This window comes from Diadema antillarum, unplaced genomic scaffold, assembly GCF_040938485.1.
Source record: "Diadema antillarum isolate AM-2024a unplaced genomic scaffold, OU_Dant_1.0 seq00000015_RagTag, whole genome shotgun sequence".
Classification (NCBI taxonomy): domain Eukaryota; kingdom Metazoa; phylum Echinodermata; class Echinoidea; order Diadematoida; family Diadematidae; genus Diadema; species Diadema antillarum.
This window is the reverse complement of record NW_027271135.1, coordinates 1618975-1634638: the sequence shown is the minus strand read 5'-3', so window position 1 is coordinate 1634638 and position 15664 is coordinate 1618975. Positions and strand designations below refer to the sequence as shown.

General features: G+C 36.0%; 1 protein-coding gene across 1 annotated transcript in view; it reads left to right on the top strand.

Annotated features, from left to right (window-relative positions):
- Nucleotides 1–329: 329 nt before the first annotated feature.
- LOC139725120 (pregnancy zone protein-like) overlaps nt 330–15664 on the top strand; it is a 34105-nt gene continuing 18770 nt past the window's right edge. Inside the window, exons 1-10 of the mRNA XM_071636207.1 lie at nt 330–431; nt 1986–2039; nt 2326–2469; nt 3166–3241; nt 6421–6604; nt 8189–8417; nt 9522–9663; nt 12109–12212; nt 13819–13870; nt 15563–15655. Of these exons, the coding sequence (XP_071492308.1) occupies nt 330–431; nt 1986–2039; nt 2326–2469; nt 3166–3241; nt 6421–6604; nt 8189–8417; nt 9522–9663; nt 12109–12212; nt 13819–13870; nt 15563–15655 (1180 nt within the window). The remainder of the gene's footprint in view (nt 432–1985; nt 2040–2325; nt 2470–3165; nt 3242–6420; nt 6605–8188; nt 8418–9521; nt 9664–12108; nt 12213–13818; nt 13871–15562; nt 15656–15664) is intronic.

Genomic DNA, 15664 nt, shown 5'->3' with positions numbered 1-15664 from the left:
CATTTTGTACTTTATGACAGAGACCGTATTTCAAAATTTCCAAAATTGGACCTATCGGTGTTTGCGAACAAACTCTTCATATATTCATTATCAAAAAGGAGCAATCTTTGAGCAGATACTAACAATACCAACGGAAAACATGACGTGACCATGAGTTTTGTATAACATGGTTGAACTTTTTTGTCTATTGTTTGTACGATATTCTGTATGACGTTTCAAAAATCATTTTCCCATTATGACCCAATACAGAAGAAACAGCGCCTGATCTTCCACCATATCCTTCTTTTGTTATCGACAACTTGAATTTTTCCTTTACTGCCACGACGCAAATGTCTCCCCTAGCCCATCTTCTCGTCTTTTACATCCGTGGAGACGGTGAGGTCGTCAGCGCCAATGGGGAAATTCAAATAGCGCCTGCATTTGAGAATAAGGTTGGCAGCATCATGCCCAGTACCTAAGCTTTCCAATAACATATCCTCATATAGTTAAAAAAAAATCGACTACGTGACTTTTAGAATTGTCAACCAAAGCTCACGCAGTGACGTGGCAGATTTAGCTGAGAAAAGATTGATTATCAAAGTCGAGCATGGAGCGTAATATCAGAGATCCTACACACTACATGTAGAATCTTTGGTATTATCCATTGGGGCCAATATACTGTAGTAGCTGAAAGTATCATCTGATGAGCATGCCCAAAGGAAAAAAAAAAAAGCAGTGATTTCTATTTCACAACACTCATTATTTTTTTTTTTTCACTACGCAGTAGGCCTGATTGTATCAATCCATTTGTGTCTGAACAAATACTGTGCTTCTCCTCTTTAACATGATCCGGTTTTATTTGATAGTTTTATTTCATTTATCTCAATATTGAAATAAGGAATTCCTAAAGTTTTTAAGTCAACGCATAGACACATTTCCTTTGGGGCGAAATAAAACCTATCGGGCTCATTGGAAAAGCTCCTAATGTAAATGCAAGAATCTCACAATAAAAAAAAGGAACATAATTATAAAATACAAATGGTGCACAAACAATACGAGCCAAATAAGAAACATTGTGAAGTACTGGCAGAATTTACCAAACTAGGCTCTGAATCTACTTTTGTTTTTTCTAAACCGTTGCAATGACTTATATTATTTTGGTTCATTTGTTAAAATATTTCATTAGATAGGATCTTTAAGAATAATTTCATTTTACCAATGCTGTCCGGTATAGTGGATGATGACAAACTCCGAGGTTTCGTTGCATCATAAGAATGAATAATGCTGTTCAGATGAGAATACTTTGTTTCAAACATTAAACGTGAAAGAAGTAATCAACTAACAAAAATAGATGAACCTCCAAAAAAAAAAAGATAAAAAGAGACGATCATTCTCTAAAAAATGATAACAAAAATCGAATAGAAAATATGGACAAACAACATGTTATTTTGGAGAAAAAAAAATCAGAAAACATTTCTTGACCAGTCGTCATGATTATTCGAATGAGTGACATGGTGATGTCATACCCTCACATATTTTATGAATGCTTAATATGAAATTCGGGAAAAATATTTTTAGCTGATATAACTGAAAGCATGCTCCCATACAAATATATATTATCAGAATTACAGTTTTGTTGGTTTTAAGACACGCTTTAATTTACACAGCAGAAATATGAGATTTCTGTAATTTCTATAATAGAAATCCTGAGAGCAGTACTGTGGCATAAAGATGAGTGTTTGAAAGGAGATTATAATATTTACATTGCCGTCTATTTATGTTTGGAAAGATCAAGAAGTTGGAGGTAGATAGACCCTCTCGTGAGGGGAATATGAAACGAATGTTTCTGATTTTCTTTTTTTCATTCAGCATGAGTTATGAGTACCTGAGATATCAACTGTGGTCACGGGAATTGAATAATTTGTCAGTGTGAATATCTAAGGTCATAAAGAATATTATTTAAGATCTGTTCATCCATTATTCTTTTTTAACCCCCTCTCCCGAAGGTGTCGGTAGAGTTTGTTGAAGGCAGAGAGGTTCGACCAGGCCAACCAACTTCTGTACGTGTGTCTGCCAAGCCATCCTCACTTTGTGCAGGAAGTAAGTTCATTTTCTTATACGCTTGTGATTATCTTATAAGTGATTATCTTATAAGTATTTTTTTTCTAAACAGAAATCACAGCCTACATACAAAGTGAGTGGAATGAAGAGATTCATCGTGAATGAAAAGTGAAAAACTATGAAAATTCAAAATCATGTGAGAAGCAGAAAGTAAATGTTACAATAGGAAAATCCATTATCCCTTTGAAGTGATCGTGTCCTTTTTTTCCCCTTGATTATTTGCAGGTATTTACCCCAGTTAATAGTATAAACGATGTCCAATTCACAAGCTCCAAGTCATGCTTACGGCAGAGGAAGGAGATTGAGCTTCCACCAAATTCTGAGGCCTTGTGGTATAGTAAGCATGCTGACAGTTCTGAGAGTTTTCGGGTAAGTAGAATAATGGTCATTGCAAAACAAGTTGAACCTTGTAACCACAGGGCAAAGAGATATTACGATCGCATTGCTGTGCATTGTTTTGAGGGGCAGAATATTCGCAATGTTAGTACTTTATCACAGAATACCCATATGACAAATAAAGTGGCTCATAAAATTCTCATTTTCTATCTCAAACACTGAGACCCTGAAATGAAGCGTGAAATCATGTCAGATGCATTTTAACGCAAAAGGTTATTTTGTTTCTTGTTTTTTATGGGACACTTATTTAATTTATCATAATTATAAACAGCTGTCCAAAGAAATGATTTGCAGGGTGTGCATTACCGCAAGCTTTATTGGTTCAGAATGCATACAATGTAAAGAGCATGTTTCAAACTGCAATGTATCGCCTCGTTGCATGCCAAATTTACTATATTGTGCGGCTTCCTCAAACACCCGTCAGAGCTTTTATGAATATTGTTGTTTTGTGGTGGACTGTAAGTTTTATTATTCTCCATTCCGCAAAACATTATGAAATATTTTCAGGAGGGCCATTACGTTTAGACGCTGTCTTATATCAAGGGATTTTAATCACTCAGATGGAGAACGATGAAATGTTGATGACGAAGACTTTTCATCGGGGAGGGTGAGAACTAGTGAGCACGTGATATTTTTATCATGACCATTTGCTGTGTTAACCTCCTTCAGATGGCTGGACTTGATTTCATATCCAACTTTGAGCTAGAAACAAGGCCTTGCTGGGTATTTACTACAGAAAGTTCTCGTAAGTTGACTCTTATTCATCTCTTGCATTTCTTTTTTTTTTCTGAATGCTATTTATTTAATCTCAGACGTCTCATCGCCGATAAAACCAACACCACCTAATGTACAGCACGAAATTCCAGGCCAAGTATGATATAAGTCCCACACAAATGAGTATAGGAACGACCCAAGTTCATGGAAGACCATTCCGAGTAAACTAACAAACAAACTTCAATCTTTTTTATTTGTCCCAAAATATTCTATTTAACTGTGATGGGAAGGCAACATTGTATATGTGACAGTGCATCTCAAAACGAACATAAAGTCGCACACACTGATTTTGCGTGAGGACTGAAAATAAGTGAAATGGGTCAACCTAGCCGAACTTGACTTTTTCATATTTTCTGAAAGAGCGGGTCTTCTTTTACATTATGCTAAAATTTGGTATCATAAAACGGGCAGGAAAGTGTGTTTTTTTAGCAGTTTATCTCGAACATTTTTGGTAGAATAGTGTGATTAGGTGTGTCTTTAGAATCCCTTTTTCATTTCTGAAAAACCTTGTCCACACTCTTCACTTTCAACTCTAATAACTTTTGAAAGGATAGTGCTACTGCTTTGAAAGTTGGCATTATTTACGGACAGAATGTGTTAATGAGGCATGCTTAATTTCAAGGTAATCTGATAATCACTACATTGTTGTTACTCTGGTTGGTTTCTTCCTGTTTTTTTGTCCCATTCATCGCACAGCCAGCACGGTTTGGTAAGGATTAAGCGCTTCAATAGACACTGTACTTCAGAGCCTCTTTTCTCAGTTCACACTTTTCCTGAGTTTGTGCTTTCTTTGCAATGTTTAGATAGGTTAGGAGAGTCCATTCGATTTGAGTTAGACATCATTTTAAAGCTTAAAGTCTGCTCTTTCAGAATAAGGTCTTAACTAAAAATTCATGTCCGGCGACTTTTTGTTTGTTTTGAGGTGCAGGGTCACATATATACAAATTAGAACATATTATCATTATGACAATTAACATTTTCATTTATTGTGGAGAGGCCATTTTGTGTGGTGGACTTGGGTCTTTCTTTGATTCATATGACCTTGGGTCGTTCTTTGATTCATATACATGATATTCTGCTATAGAGATGAGAGATGGATGAGAGAGGGCGTTATTATATGAATGTAAGAATGACCCAAGTTCTTCATTCGTATATTAATTTAAGATTTAACTCATTCATTTCAGGCACTTCCGGGGGTAATTAGGATTTATCATTTACACACAAGATGAGTTCATGCATAAGCTACAATTTCCCATGTCAAACTGAATTTGGCCAAAAATTGGACCTGGGTCGTTCTTATTTTCAGGTCTTCAAATATCAAACTCAAAATGAACTATCAACGTAATAAGATTTAACATTTCTTATCCAATGACTGACTTATTTTTAAATGGGTGAAATACGAAACATTTTTCAATTACTATTAAGGTGATGTATTTCCCACACCAAAATACAGATTAGTAACATGAAATACTGTAGTGTTTAGCCCATGGACCGTTTTGGCTAGTCTTGAGCTCGGGAACCTTATTTACATATCGTCTGTCCCGTGTGCCTGTTATTGTCATTGTCGTGGATCTGTTGTTGTTGCTGTTGTAAAAAAAAAAGAGAATATAGAAAAATTGGGGCCCCATAAAACAAATTATTTGCCCAAGACAATACTAATACAAACATAATAAATCTTAGAGATATTAAAACAAGAATATTAAACGTACCATGATGTCTCCACAAGGGAGCTCATATCGTCTCCATGAGGGAGCTACTCATATAAACAAATACAACTATTTAATATTAATTATTATTAAAGTAATAATCTTACCACCCCCCCCCCCCCAAAAAAAAGCATCATGTCTCAACAAGAGATCATTTTAAAGGTAGCGTATTTATGTTGATGAATACTTCATATTCTTTACGCAAATTCGAATAACAGATAATACACGCGAGCGTGTATCGCACACTATTTAAACTCACCCATGCACACACACACAAACATACACACACATACACACACCCAACCACACACACACATACTTATATAAAATGGTCAGCCTAAATGGTATATAATATTTGAAATAACGCACGCACATAATTATATGCATTACAGAGTGGAGAAAATTACTATAACTGCATCATTATTTCAAGGGAAAGAAAAAGAATACGCAGAGCTCTAGGCATCATAACAATGATTCGGGGCGAAACCAGAGGCGTTTATACAGCAATGTAGTTTTGCAGTTTACAAATATTGTGGTGGTTTCAATGATGTATGAATAAACCTGCGGCCTTCAAGCCGAAAAAAAAAGAAAGTGAAAATTCAGTGCCAAAAAGTTGAAGTCAACTATCATTCTTCAATGTAAATTTTGACCATAAATGTTTAAGTATTAAATGAGTGCAGGCGACTCATACGAAGAGGGGGATCTACAAAGTTAGAATTGTTCTTACTACTGTTTTGCTTGGTGTCTACCCTCAGACCTGTCTGCCCCTGGGGTTACATGTCTCGTGACTATGTATAAATAATGGACCTATTTGAATGAGCCCTATTTGCTATTGTCTCGCTCGTTAGCAACTCGTGGATCTACTTCTACTTGATGTCGTGTTCATTAGCCTTGTTCACGCAATGTCTAGCTCGAGAGCAGGATTCGTGATATGAACGAACTCTTGGGCTGAATGACTCTTTGATATCGAACTCGTGATGTGCAACCAAAAACATTGTCTCCCATACAACAAAACATTGCTTTGTATATTGACTCTACTTTATGATATTGTTAAATCGAAATGCGTCTTCCTTGTTTTGTCACCGTGGGTGAAGATTGCAAATCAAACCATTGACATGATTGTCCGTTATGGAGAAGTGTGAGCTGACTGACTCCAATTAATTTAAAGTCTTGTAAAAGAACATTATGAGAGTTATATACAGCGTAGGAGCTGAGAGTACAAGTTGTTCATGAGGAAAAAAAAACATTTTCATGATATTCCATAATTGTGTTATAAGTCGTGGGTATTCGCGACTCTCAGCGTCTCTGGTCTTCCCTTTTGTGCATATTTCCGATCACAATACCTGCTAAAAAGAGATTTATAAGTCCACCCACTAATTTGCTTCTTTCTCTTTTTGCTTTCTTGTCTTTGTTTTGTTTGGATATCTTTTTTGTCATGAAAAAGCAACTTGGGTGATTGGGGTGTTCGATGTTCGACAAGGAGGGAATCACTTACAACGTACTTCAAAGATGAGGACGTTGAATCCAGAAAGGATTGAACAGGAGCCTGTAGTAGATGAAACCCAACACTTAGCAGCGTTGAGATCTTACTTTCCGGAAACGTGGCTTTGGAAGTTATCGAGAATAGGGTAAAGTTATTCTATTCTATGACATGTTTCCACATACATGACTGCATTTTTTATCAGTAAATCCCATACTAATATCCTCTGTGACATGATTAAGTGAATGAAAACAAAAAACAAAAAAACGTTCCCTATTAGTATGAAACTATATGTTTGTATTTATTTTATAATAATTATGGTTATATTTAAAAGTACTGTTTACCTTTCGGAACATTGATTTTAAAAATGTTCAAGGTATGGCAGTGAATGCATATCGTGTAGGTCTGTTGTTGGTGCACAAAACATCCTATCATAAAAAATTTTCGCGATCGAGCCTGAAATATGAGGAGAAATTTGAATTTTTCTCAATAGCCCAAAACTGTGGACGGTTAAGTCTGGGAACATTTTTACTATAACTATTGTTCACATATTGTATACTAAACAATAGTTAACATCGATTTTACCGATCGAAGATCTAAAATGGTGGTTTATATCTTAAACTCACTTTTGAGAGCTATCGTAAAGGACTTATGCTTTGTTTTTGTTTCATCTGCAAATGGCAAGTTATGCCTTTAAGTGTATGCATATAATAATGTGCAAATATTCAGCTATGCTTAGGATACCCACCAGGAAATAAAGAATTCTGCGGGGAGGGGGGGGGGGGGATAGTTGTGGTAAATTGTGTCGTGATAAAAGACATTGTTTTCAAAATGTCATATAAGGCATTTTAATAACTGTACTACTGTACATAGCATTGCAAACTTAGTGGTCTTTTTTGATGAAAAAGAAAGAAAGGAATGGAAATTGGAAAATGATGGAAATCATAATATGTGACCGTGCATCACAAAACAAACAAAAGTCGCACAAACTGATTTTGCGTGAGGACTGAAATTAAGTGAAATGGGTCAACCTAGCCGATATTGACTTTTTCATATTTTCTGAAAGAGCAAGTCTTCTTTTACATTACACTAAAATTTGAGATCATGTATAAAACGGGCAGGAAAGTGTGTTTTTTTAGCAGTTTATCTCGAACATTTTTGGTAGAATGGTGTGATTAGATGTGCCTTTAGAGTTCCCTTTTCATTTCAGAAAAACCTTGTACACAATCATCATTTTCAACTACTACTAATGTTACTGCTTTGAAAGTTGGCACTAATTATGGACAGAATGGGTTAATGAGGCATGTATAATTTCAGTTTAATCTGATAATCCCTTCATTGTTATTTCTCCGGTGATTTACTTCCTGTTTTTTTTCCCATTCATCGCACAGCCAGCGTGGCTTGGTAAAGTTTAAGCGCTTGAATAGACACTGTACCTAAGGGCCTCTTTTCGCAGTTCACACTTTTCCTGAGTTTGTGCTTACTTTCCAATATTTAGATAGGCTAGGAAAGTCCATTTGATTTAAGTTATATATCATTTTAAAGCTTAAAATCTGCTCTTTTAGAATGATTATTAATTATTGTCTAAACTAAAAATTCATGTCTGACGACTTTTTGTTTGTTTTGTGGTGCAGGGACACATATGCATTTAGTTCGAAACAATAAACTTACCCTGAAGATATTGTTGGATCTACAGCCATTATCTAAATTGTCTCCTATTGGGTTTGTATAGGGCAAGTGGTCAGCAGGTTACCAGGGAAGAAATTCCACACACCATAACGGACTGGGTGGCCAGTGCCTTCTGTCTGTCACCCACTCACGGAGTGGGCGTGGCTGACTCAACGTCCATCCGAGCCTTCCAGCCGTTCTTCCTCTCCTACACACTCCCTCATTCCGTCCTCCGGGATGAGAAAGTTCCTGTCAAAGTATCAGTCTTCAACTATTTGACTGGTTGCCTAACTGTGAGTTTTATATTGTACTCCTTCACAAAGCGAATCCATTAGTGTGCTACAAAAGGGGCTAGATTGCCCTCCCCCCCCCCAAGTAAATAAGGCATTGTGAACCTAAGACATCTATATCAATTCTCCCTTGATGGGTGTCTAGACACTTTAATAGCAGATTACCATGCATTCTCTTAACATATTTCAGATCATTCCTCAAAAAAACTGGCCATAATGAAGTCAATGCTGGCATATCAATGATATATGCCACAGTCAAAGAGAGGGGACCTTCTTTCCTAAAACCTAGGGGACTAGGTAAACTATAATTGTCATCACTATCATTGTCCACACATGTCCTTCGGCAAAGAAAACACACTTAAGGTTATGTTTGATGAAAGAAACTTCACTATAGAACACTAATACAAATAATATTTTTGAGGGTGTATTTTTGAGGTGTGTGATTGTCTTGCCCATTAAAAATACTTGGTGTAACTTACCTCTCGAATAGCTGTCTACGTCGGTCGCCAGAGGGGGTGTCTGCTCCACGTTAAATAAGCAAGATATCGTTACAGTCCCAGAGTGAGGCAAATTTGGGACTCCACTTGAAAGTTGGTAGGGCAGGTCTTATGGGTGGACACATTAACTGAGAACATTGTTTGTATCTGTGGTTCTTCCTCTCCCCTTACAACTGACGAGCCCCCTAGAGTTTGTCACCCCCAAGTAGACTCGCTGTCCCCAGACCAGGCCACAAATGATCAGCGGTTGATACGGTCACTGTAGAATACCGTCATTTTTCTTGAAGTAGTTGATTATATATACGAAGGTGATGGATGATGTCTGGCTTTTGTAAGAAACCAAGAGTCAATCTTCATTGGTAATTCCTCTGACGTTGAATGGAGAGAAAGTCAGTCTTGGTATCAGCACTGGTATGTGACAGTCATGAAGTCTTGCGAGCTCGAATAAAATACTGGATTGAGACATTGGTCATCGAAATGACTGGTTTGCTTGGTTTCTTCATGCGTCTATAGAGTTGATCTCTATTGTCTTGGGTACTGACTCAGGGTCCCAACAATATGTTTACATGTACATATGTTTATATGTTCTTCATTTTGCTATGTTCACGAGGTTGAGCTATCGATGACTGAAAGTGCTGACTTCTCTATTGAGGCTGAACCCGAGTCTCCGGTTATTGAGGTGTGTGGAAGTACCCCTCGGACTATGGAGTATGAACTGATCTTCAGTGGGCTTGGAGATATTCCCATTAGAGGTAGTACAACGAGAATGTATTTTATCTCCGAAGCTTTTCCTGTTTTCATCTTTATTCCGTTGTTGTTGTAACCCTGTACTCTGTTTGTTCATCTTGTCTTTCTGAGAAACAAGTAATCAAAAAAAAAATCGTAAAAAGGAGAATACCTTATAGCTTGGGAGACATAATTACTTCATTGGTAAGTCAATCTCTTTTTTTTTTTTAATGGAAAATTTACCAATTTATGTGGTCAATATTTTGATCCTGCATCACAGAACTATAAAAGTCGCCAGAAAAGGATTTTTTTTTTTCACATTCTGGAAAATTGTCGAGTGAGAAAAGAAGTTGTGAAATATTACAAAGTGCTCTCAAGCGTTAACGTTTTCTGATCCGTAATTAATTGGATTTAATTGGATTAAAAAATCACACACAATCAAACTTTACAGCAACAACAAGGGGGATTATCACACTAGGTTAAAATTGCTCATGTTCTATGAACACATCCTATCCATGAATAATGCAAACTTTTAAAGCAGTAGCATCACCATTTCAAAAGTTATTCATGTTTAGAAATTAAAAAGGGACTCTAAAGACATACCTTATCACATCATTTCAAAAATAAATGTGTTCTGGAAAAATGTCAAAAACACATTTCTCCGTTTTTTTTATAGCCAAAACTGCACAATAATGTCAAATATGTATAACTATTTCAGAAAAGAAAAAGTTAAGATTGACTCTATAGACTCGGTTCACCCTTTTTTGAATCCTCTCACACAACCAGAGAGTTCAACATTTTGTTGGTTTTGTGATAGAAGATCATAATCATTACACCTGTATATCTCATTTGTTCTATAATGTTGTAGTGACAGACCTAATATAACAAGCCTATCATCGAATGGAATCATTGCGAGGTTGTTTTGATTATGATTACGTGACCGTGCATCTCAAAACAAACAAAAAGTTGCACCCCTTGACCTTGGGTCAACCAAGTCAATTTAGAGTTTCCGTATTTTCTGAAAGAGCTAATCTTCTTCTACTCTATTCTTGAGTTTGAGATCATAAATTGTAAGGGAAAGTGGGTTTCCCGCAGTTTGTTTACAAACCCCTCTCTTTTTTTTTTTTTCTTTCGGTAGAGAAGTGTGATCCGGTTTTTCTTAGAGACCACTTTTCACTCCTTGAAAATCTTCTGCACACGCTTCACTTTCAAGTCTAATAACATTTGAAAGAATGATGCTAATATTTTGAAAATTGGCATTAATCATATACAGAATGTTTTAATAGTACATGCTTAATTTGAGCTTAATCCCATAATCCCTTCATTGTTGTTGCTCCAGTGGTTTACACCATGTTGTTTTTTTTTGTCCCATTCATGGCACAGGTAGCACGGCTTAGTAAAGATTAAGCGCTTGAATAGACCCTGTACTTCAGAGTCTCTTTTCTCAGTTCCAACTTTTCCAGAGTGTGGGCTTTATTTCCAGTGTTTATATAGGTTTTTAGTAGAATGCATTTAAATTGACTTATACATGGTTTTAACGCTTAGAGTATGCTCTTTCAGAATTTGCCCTTAACTAAAAATTCATGTCTGGCGACTTTTTGTTTGATTTGTGGTGCAGGGTCACATTAGCCCCCCCCCCCCCCCCCCCCCCAAAAAAAAAAAAAAAAAAAAAAAAAACAACAACAACAACAACAACAACAAAAACAAAACAAAACAAAACAAAAACAAAAATCGCTTATTCACAGATTATCTAATACCCAGTTCTTCCCGCACTTCCTCGAGAGCCTTCAGACAGCGCCCCAAAACGAAATTAATTCTTTTTGCAGGTCAACGGAGAACGGGCAGGTTCAATGGTAACCTGGCTGTATAAACGCAGTCAAGCGGTACATACATTGTTTTTTTTTGTTTTTTTTTCAACGGCCAATTACATGAGTCATTGAACAATTAAAATACCAATCGTACGCAAGGTAAAAATCAACCGTGCGCTGATGGGCTGAAAAAAAAACTTCTACACAGAAAGTTACGTGAATGGGGTCAGCGAAACGAAGGCGAATATGTACTGAACCCACCATTGATCGTCATAGACGTTTCCATACGAATTTTATAGCAAGTTAGGCGCACATTACATTGAAGTAAAAAACATAAATAAATATTGCGTTACACGCAGGTTGGGTTTGTATCCTGGTATTATTGAATTGATGATTTCTCTAATCTTTGGATGTCAACGTTGTCACATTCAAACGTTGCTACGTGGAAATTCCTGCTCGAATACCTACACAGGTAAATATTGAGTAGTAATTTCATTTTCTTTTTTCTTTGGTTCTTTATACGTCTTTTGAAGCAGCTACATATTACAAAGGCTCTAGAAACGTTTCAACTAGTGATTTGGAGATGTTTTACTGGATGGCAAAGAAGGCAGTTGATGTGATGGGAAAGTTGTACATGTATTTTTTTCCCATTTATTTTTCCAGTCGATGCTGTAGCAGACCGTATTGCAGATGAGAATGTGGAAATTGTTCCAGGTAATTACACTTTTCCAGTTGCTGATGTCCTTGAGGACACCATACTTGTGGAGGTGAGTGATTTCATGAGTTCAAACCTCCCTCCACGTAGTATCATGCAGTAGGCCGGAAGAATTGGTGAACGAGATACAGTTCATACATTATTAACAAAAATCCTGCAGAATCTGATGTGTTAGAATTTTTTTTTTCAATTCCATTCTGTTTTGTTTATCAACATGTGCACATGAATCACGTGACGAATCAGTAATTTCGTTTTCATAACGTCTATAATTAAGGGAGTACTTACGAAAATACAAGTATTTAAGGGCATAGTGGTAGTGAGATGTCGTTTGACTGGGGCGACTTTTAATCTCCTAAAATACAACAACAACAACACAGGTCGAATCTATTGTCATGGTATACATGCAAGCTTTAAGACTGCATCTTACGGATTTCTTTCTGTCATGTTTTTTTCATTGTTCATTACTTGTAACAACTTTAGAATCTTTACTCGAAAATTGAGCGTTCATCTTAATTATCGCAAAGTGGGATTTTTTTTTTCTTGAATTTAGTTGATGACATACAAAAAATATTCCTTCATTCGGATAGCTTCTATAACCCTCATTGAATACCAAAAACAAACGGACTAAGAAGACATAAACTTAGATTAAATTAGTGCAATATGTGACCGTGCACCTCAAAACGAACATAAAGTCGCACACACTGATTTTGCGTGAGGACTGAAAATAAGTGAAATGGGTCAACCTAGCCAAACTTGACTTTTTCATATTTTCTGAAAGAGCGGGTCTTCTTTTACATTATGCTAAAATTTGGTATCATAAAACGGGCAGGAAAGTGTGTTTTTTTAGCAGTTTATCTCGAACATTTTTGGTAGAATAGTGTGATTAGGTGTGTCTTTAGAATCCCCTTTTCATTTCTGAAAAACCTTGTCCACACTCTTCACTTTCAACTCTAATAACTTTTGAAAGGATAGTGCTACTGCTTTTAAAGTTGGCATTAATTATGGACAGAATGTGTTAATGAGGCATGCTTAATTTAGGTTTAATCTGATAATCCCTTCATTGTTGTTACTCTGGTGGTTTACTTCCTGTTTTTTGTCTCATTCATCGCACAGCCAGCACGGTTTGGTAAAGATTAAGCGCTTGAATAGACACTGCACTTCAGAGCCTCTTTCTCAGTTCACACTTTTCCTGAGTTTGTGCTTTCTTTCCAATATTTAGATAGGTTAGGAGAGTTCATTTGATTTGAGTTATACATCATTTTAAAGCTTAAAGTCTGCTCTTTGAGAATATGGTCTGAACTAGAAATTCATGTCTGGCAACTTTATGTTTGTTTTGAGGTGCAGGGTCACATATGATAGAATAGCAGTTTTACTAAAATGGAACAATTAAGTTGAAAGACTGAAAGTAGTTGTTCGGCTATCTTAAGATTTATTATAAAGAAAAATGATCTGCTATGTTAATTTCATTATTGTCTACACACACACACACACACACACACGCACATACACATATATTCATGTACAATCGTTTCACATCAACCTGTGAACGAAGAAAAGTATACATTATCAGTATTGTTTATTTAGGATTTATGTTAACATCTCGTATCTCTCTCTCTCTCTCTCTCTCTCTCTCTCTCTTTCTCTCTCTTGCATGAAAGCCTGAAGGTGCAGAAAGAGAAGAAACTTTCAGCGAAATGATATGTCCAGATGGTAAGAAGTTTGAAATGATCTTTCAATCCTGGAAAGAGGTCGTATCATGCAGTTACAGAAATCATCTTGAATGAATTTCTATTATGAATTACAGGGATCTTTTCTCTCTCTCTCTCTCTCTCTCTCTCTCTCCCTCTCTCTCTCTCAAGAGAGAGAGAGAGAGAGAATTGGCGTTTTCCATAATAATACATGTAATTACTTATCCATTTGTGTCGTTTATTCATGAATGATGTATTCATCTTTTTATTCATTCATTATCTAATATATATTTCTTATCTATTTTGTAATCCAATATTTTCAAACATTCTATCATCTCCGAAGTTCACGGGATCAAACACTATTGAAATATCAATCAGGGAAATCAAAAGCTACTCTTGGTGACAGGGCTTTTGTGTATGCTGCACCGAAATTATGGAATAATCTCCCTTTGTTGTTTTTTTTTTTCCCGACGCCAGGAAGCTAAGGTTACTGAGTTTAAGGTCAAGTTAAAAACTCATCTTTTTAACAATGCATTCTATTTTTGAATTATGTATTTTGTGATATTCACTATAATCCACTGGTAAAGCGCATTTGAACATGTACGTTTATGGAAATGCGCTATATAGATATATTGTTATTATTTGTATTCTTAGTGTTTTTATTGTTATAACTACTACTATTATTACTATGCAATGCTCTGTAGAGTGTATTTTCATAGTGGCTGCGCAATATAAATATCAGCTTTTGTCATTAGCATTTTCTTTAACTCAAATGTCTCCCCAATACTCTAATGTCTTGAAAATGGAAAGAGTTAAGGCTGTCAGGTGTGTTAAGTGGTTTTTAACTGTACCTTTTTTTAATCACAAGTTTATCATTAGAATTGGAATGAATAAAAAAACTATTGGTTAATTATTTAAAGGGTTCAAAACACCTTCAACTTCAATTTCCATTTCAATTTCAATTTCAATTCCAATTATTATTTGACGATATATACATCACAAAACCAACCAAAAAGGTGCACGCTCTGATTTTTCGAGAGGACTCAAAATAGGTGGCACTTGTCAACCTTGTCAATCTTGGTTTTTCATATTTTCCATAGGAGCAATATTCTTCATTTACATTAGTTTATCATTTGGGATCGTAGCGATGAAGGAAACCTGTGTTGCAGAGGTTTGTCTGTTTTGATCTTTTAATCTTTTTATTTGTAGAATATTGTGCCTAGGTATGCCCTAGAGGCCCTTTTTAATTTTCTTTTAAAATCTGAAAGGGTTATGCTTCTGCTTTGAAAGATGATTTTAGTCATGAACAGGATGTGTTGATAAAGCATGTGAAAGTCCATCCTATTCGTATAATTTCTTCATTGTTACTTTTATGTAGTTTGGCAGCCTATTGTATCCCCACTCATTCCACTGAGGACGAGATGGGAAGATTATAAGCGCTGGAATCGACCCTATACTTTAGAGCCTCTTTCAGTGCACACTTTTCCACTTTCGAATGTTTTTTTTTTTGAATATTTAGATTGAACGATTTAGATTTTATTTAGGAGACTTCATTCAAATGGAGTGATATATAATTTCAAAGCTTAAAATCTGCTCTTGCAGAATGTGCCTTTAACAAAAATTCTTGTCGACTTTTTGTTGGTGGTGGTGTTGTGTTTCAGGGTCGCATTTGATTTTTTCTCTTACTTTCCGTCGTTTTTGTTGGTTCTGGTAGATGAGGGTGATGAACCATATTCCAAGATGGTGACTCTCGCTCTACCGGAGGTAATTGTTCCAGGATCTGCACGAGGAAGAATACAAGTTATCGGTGAGATTG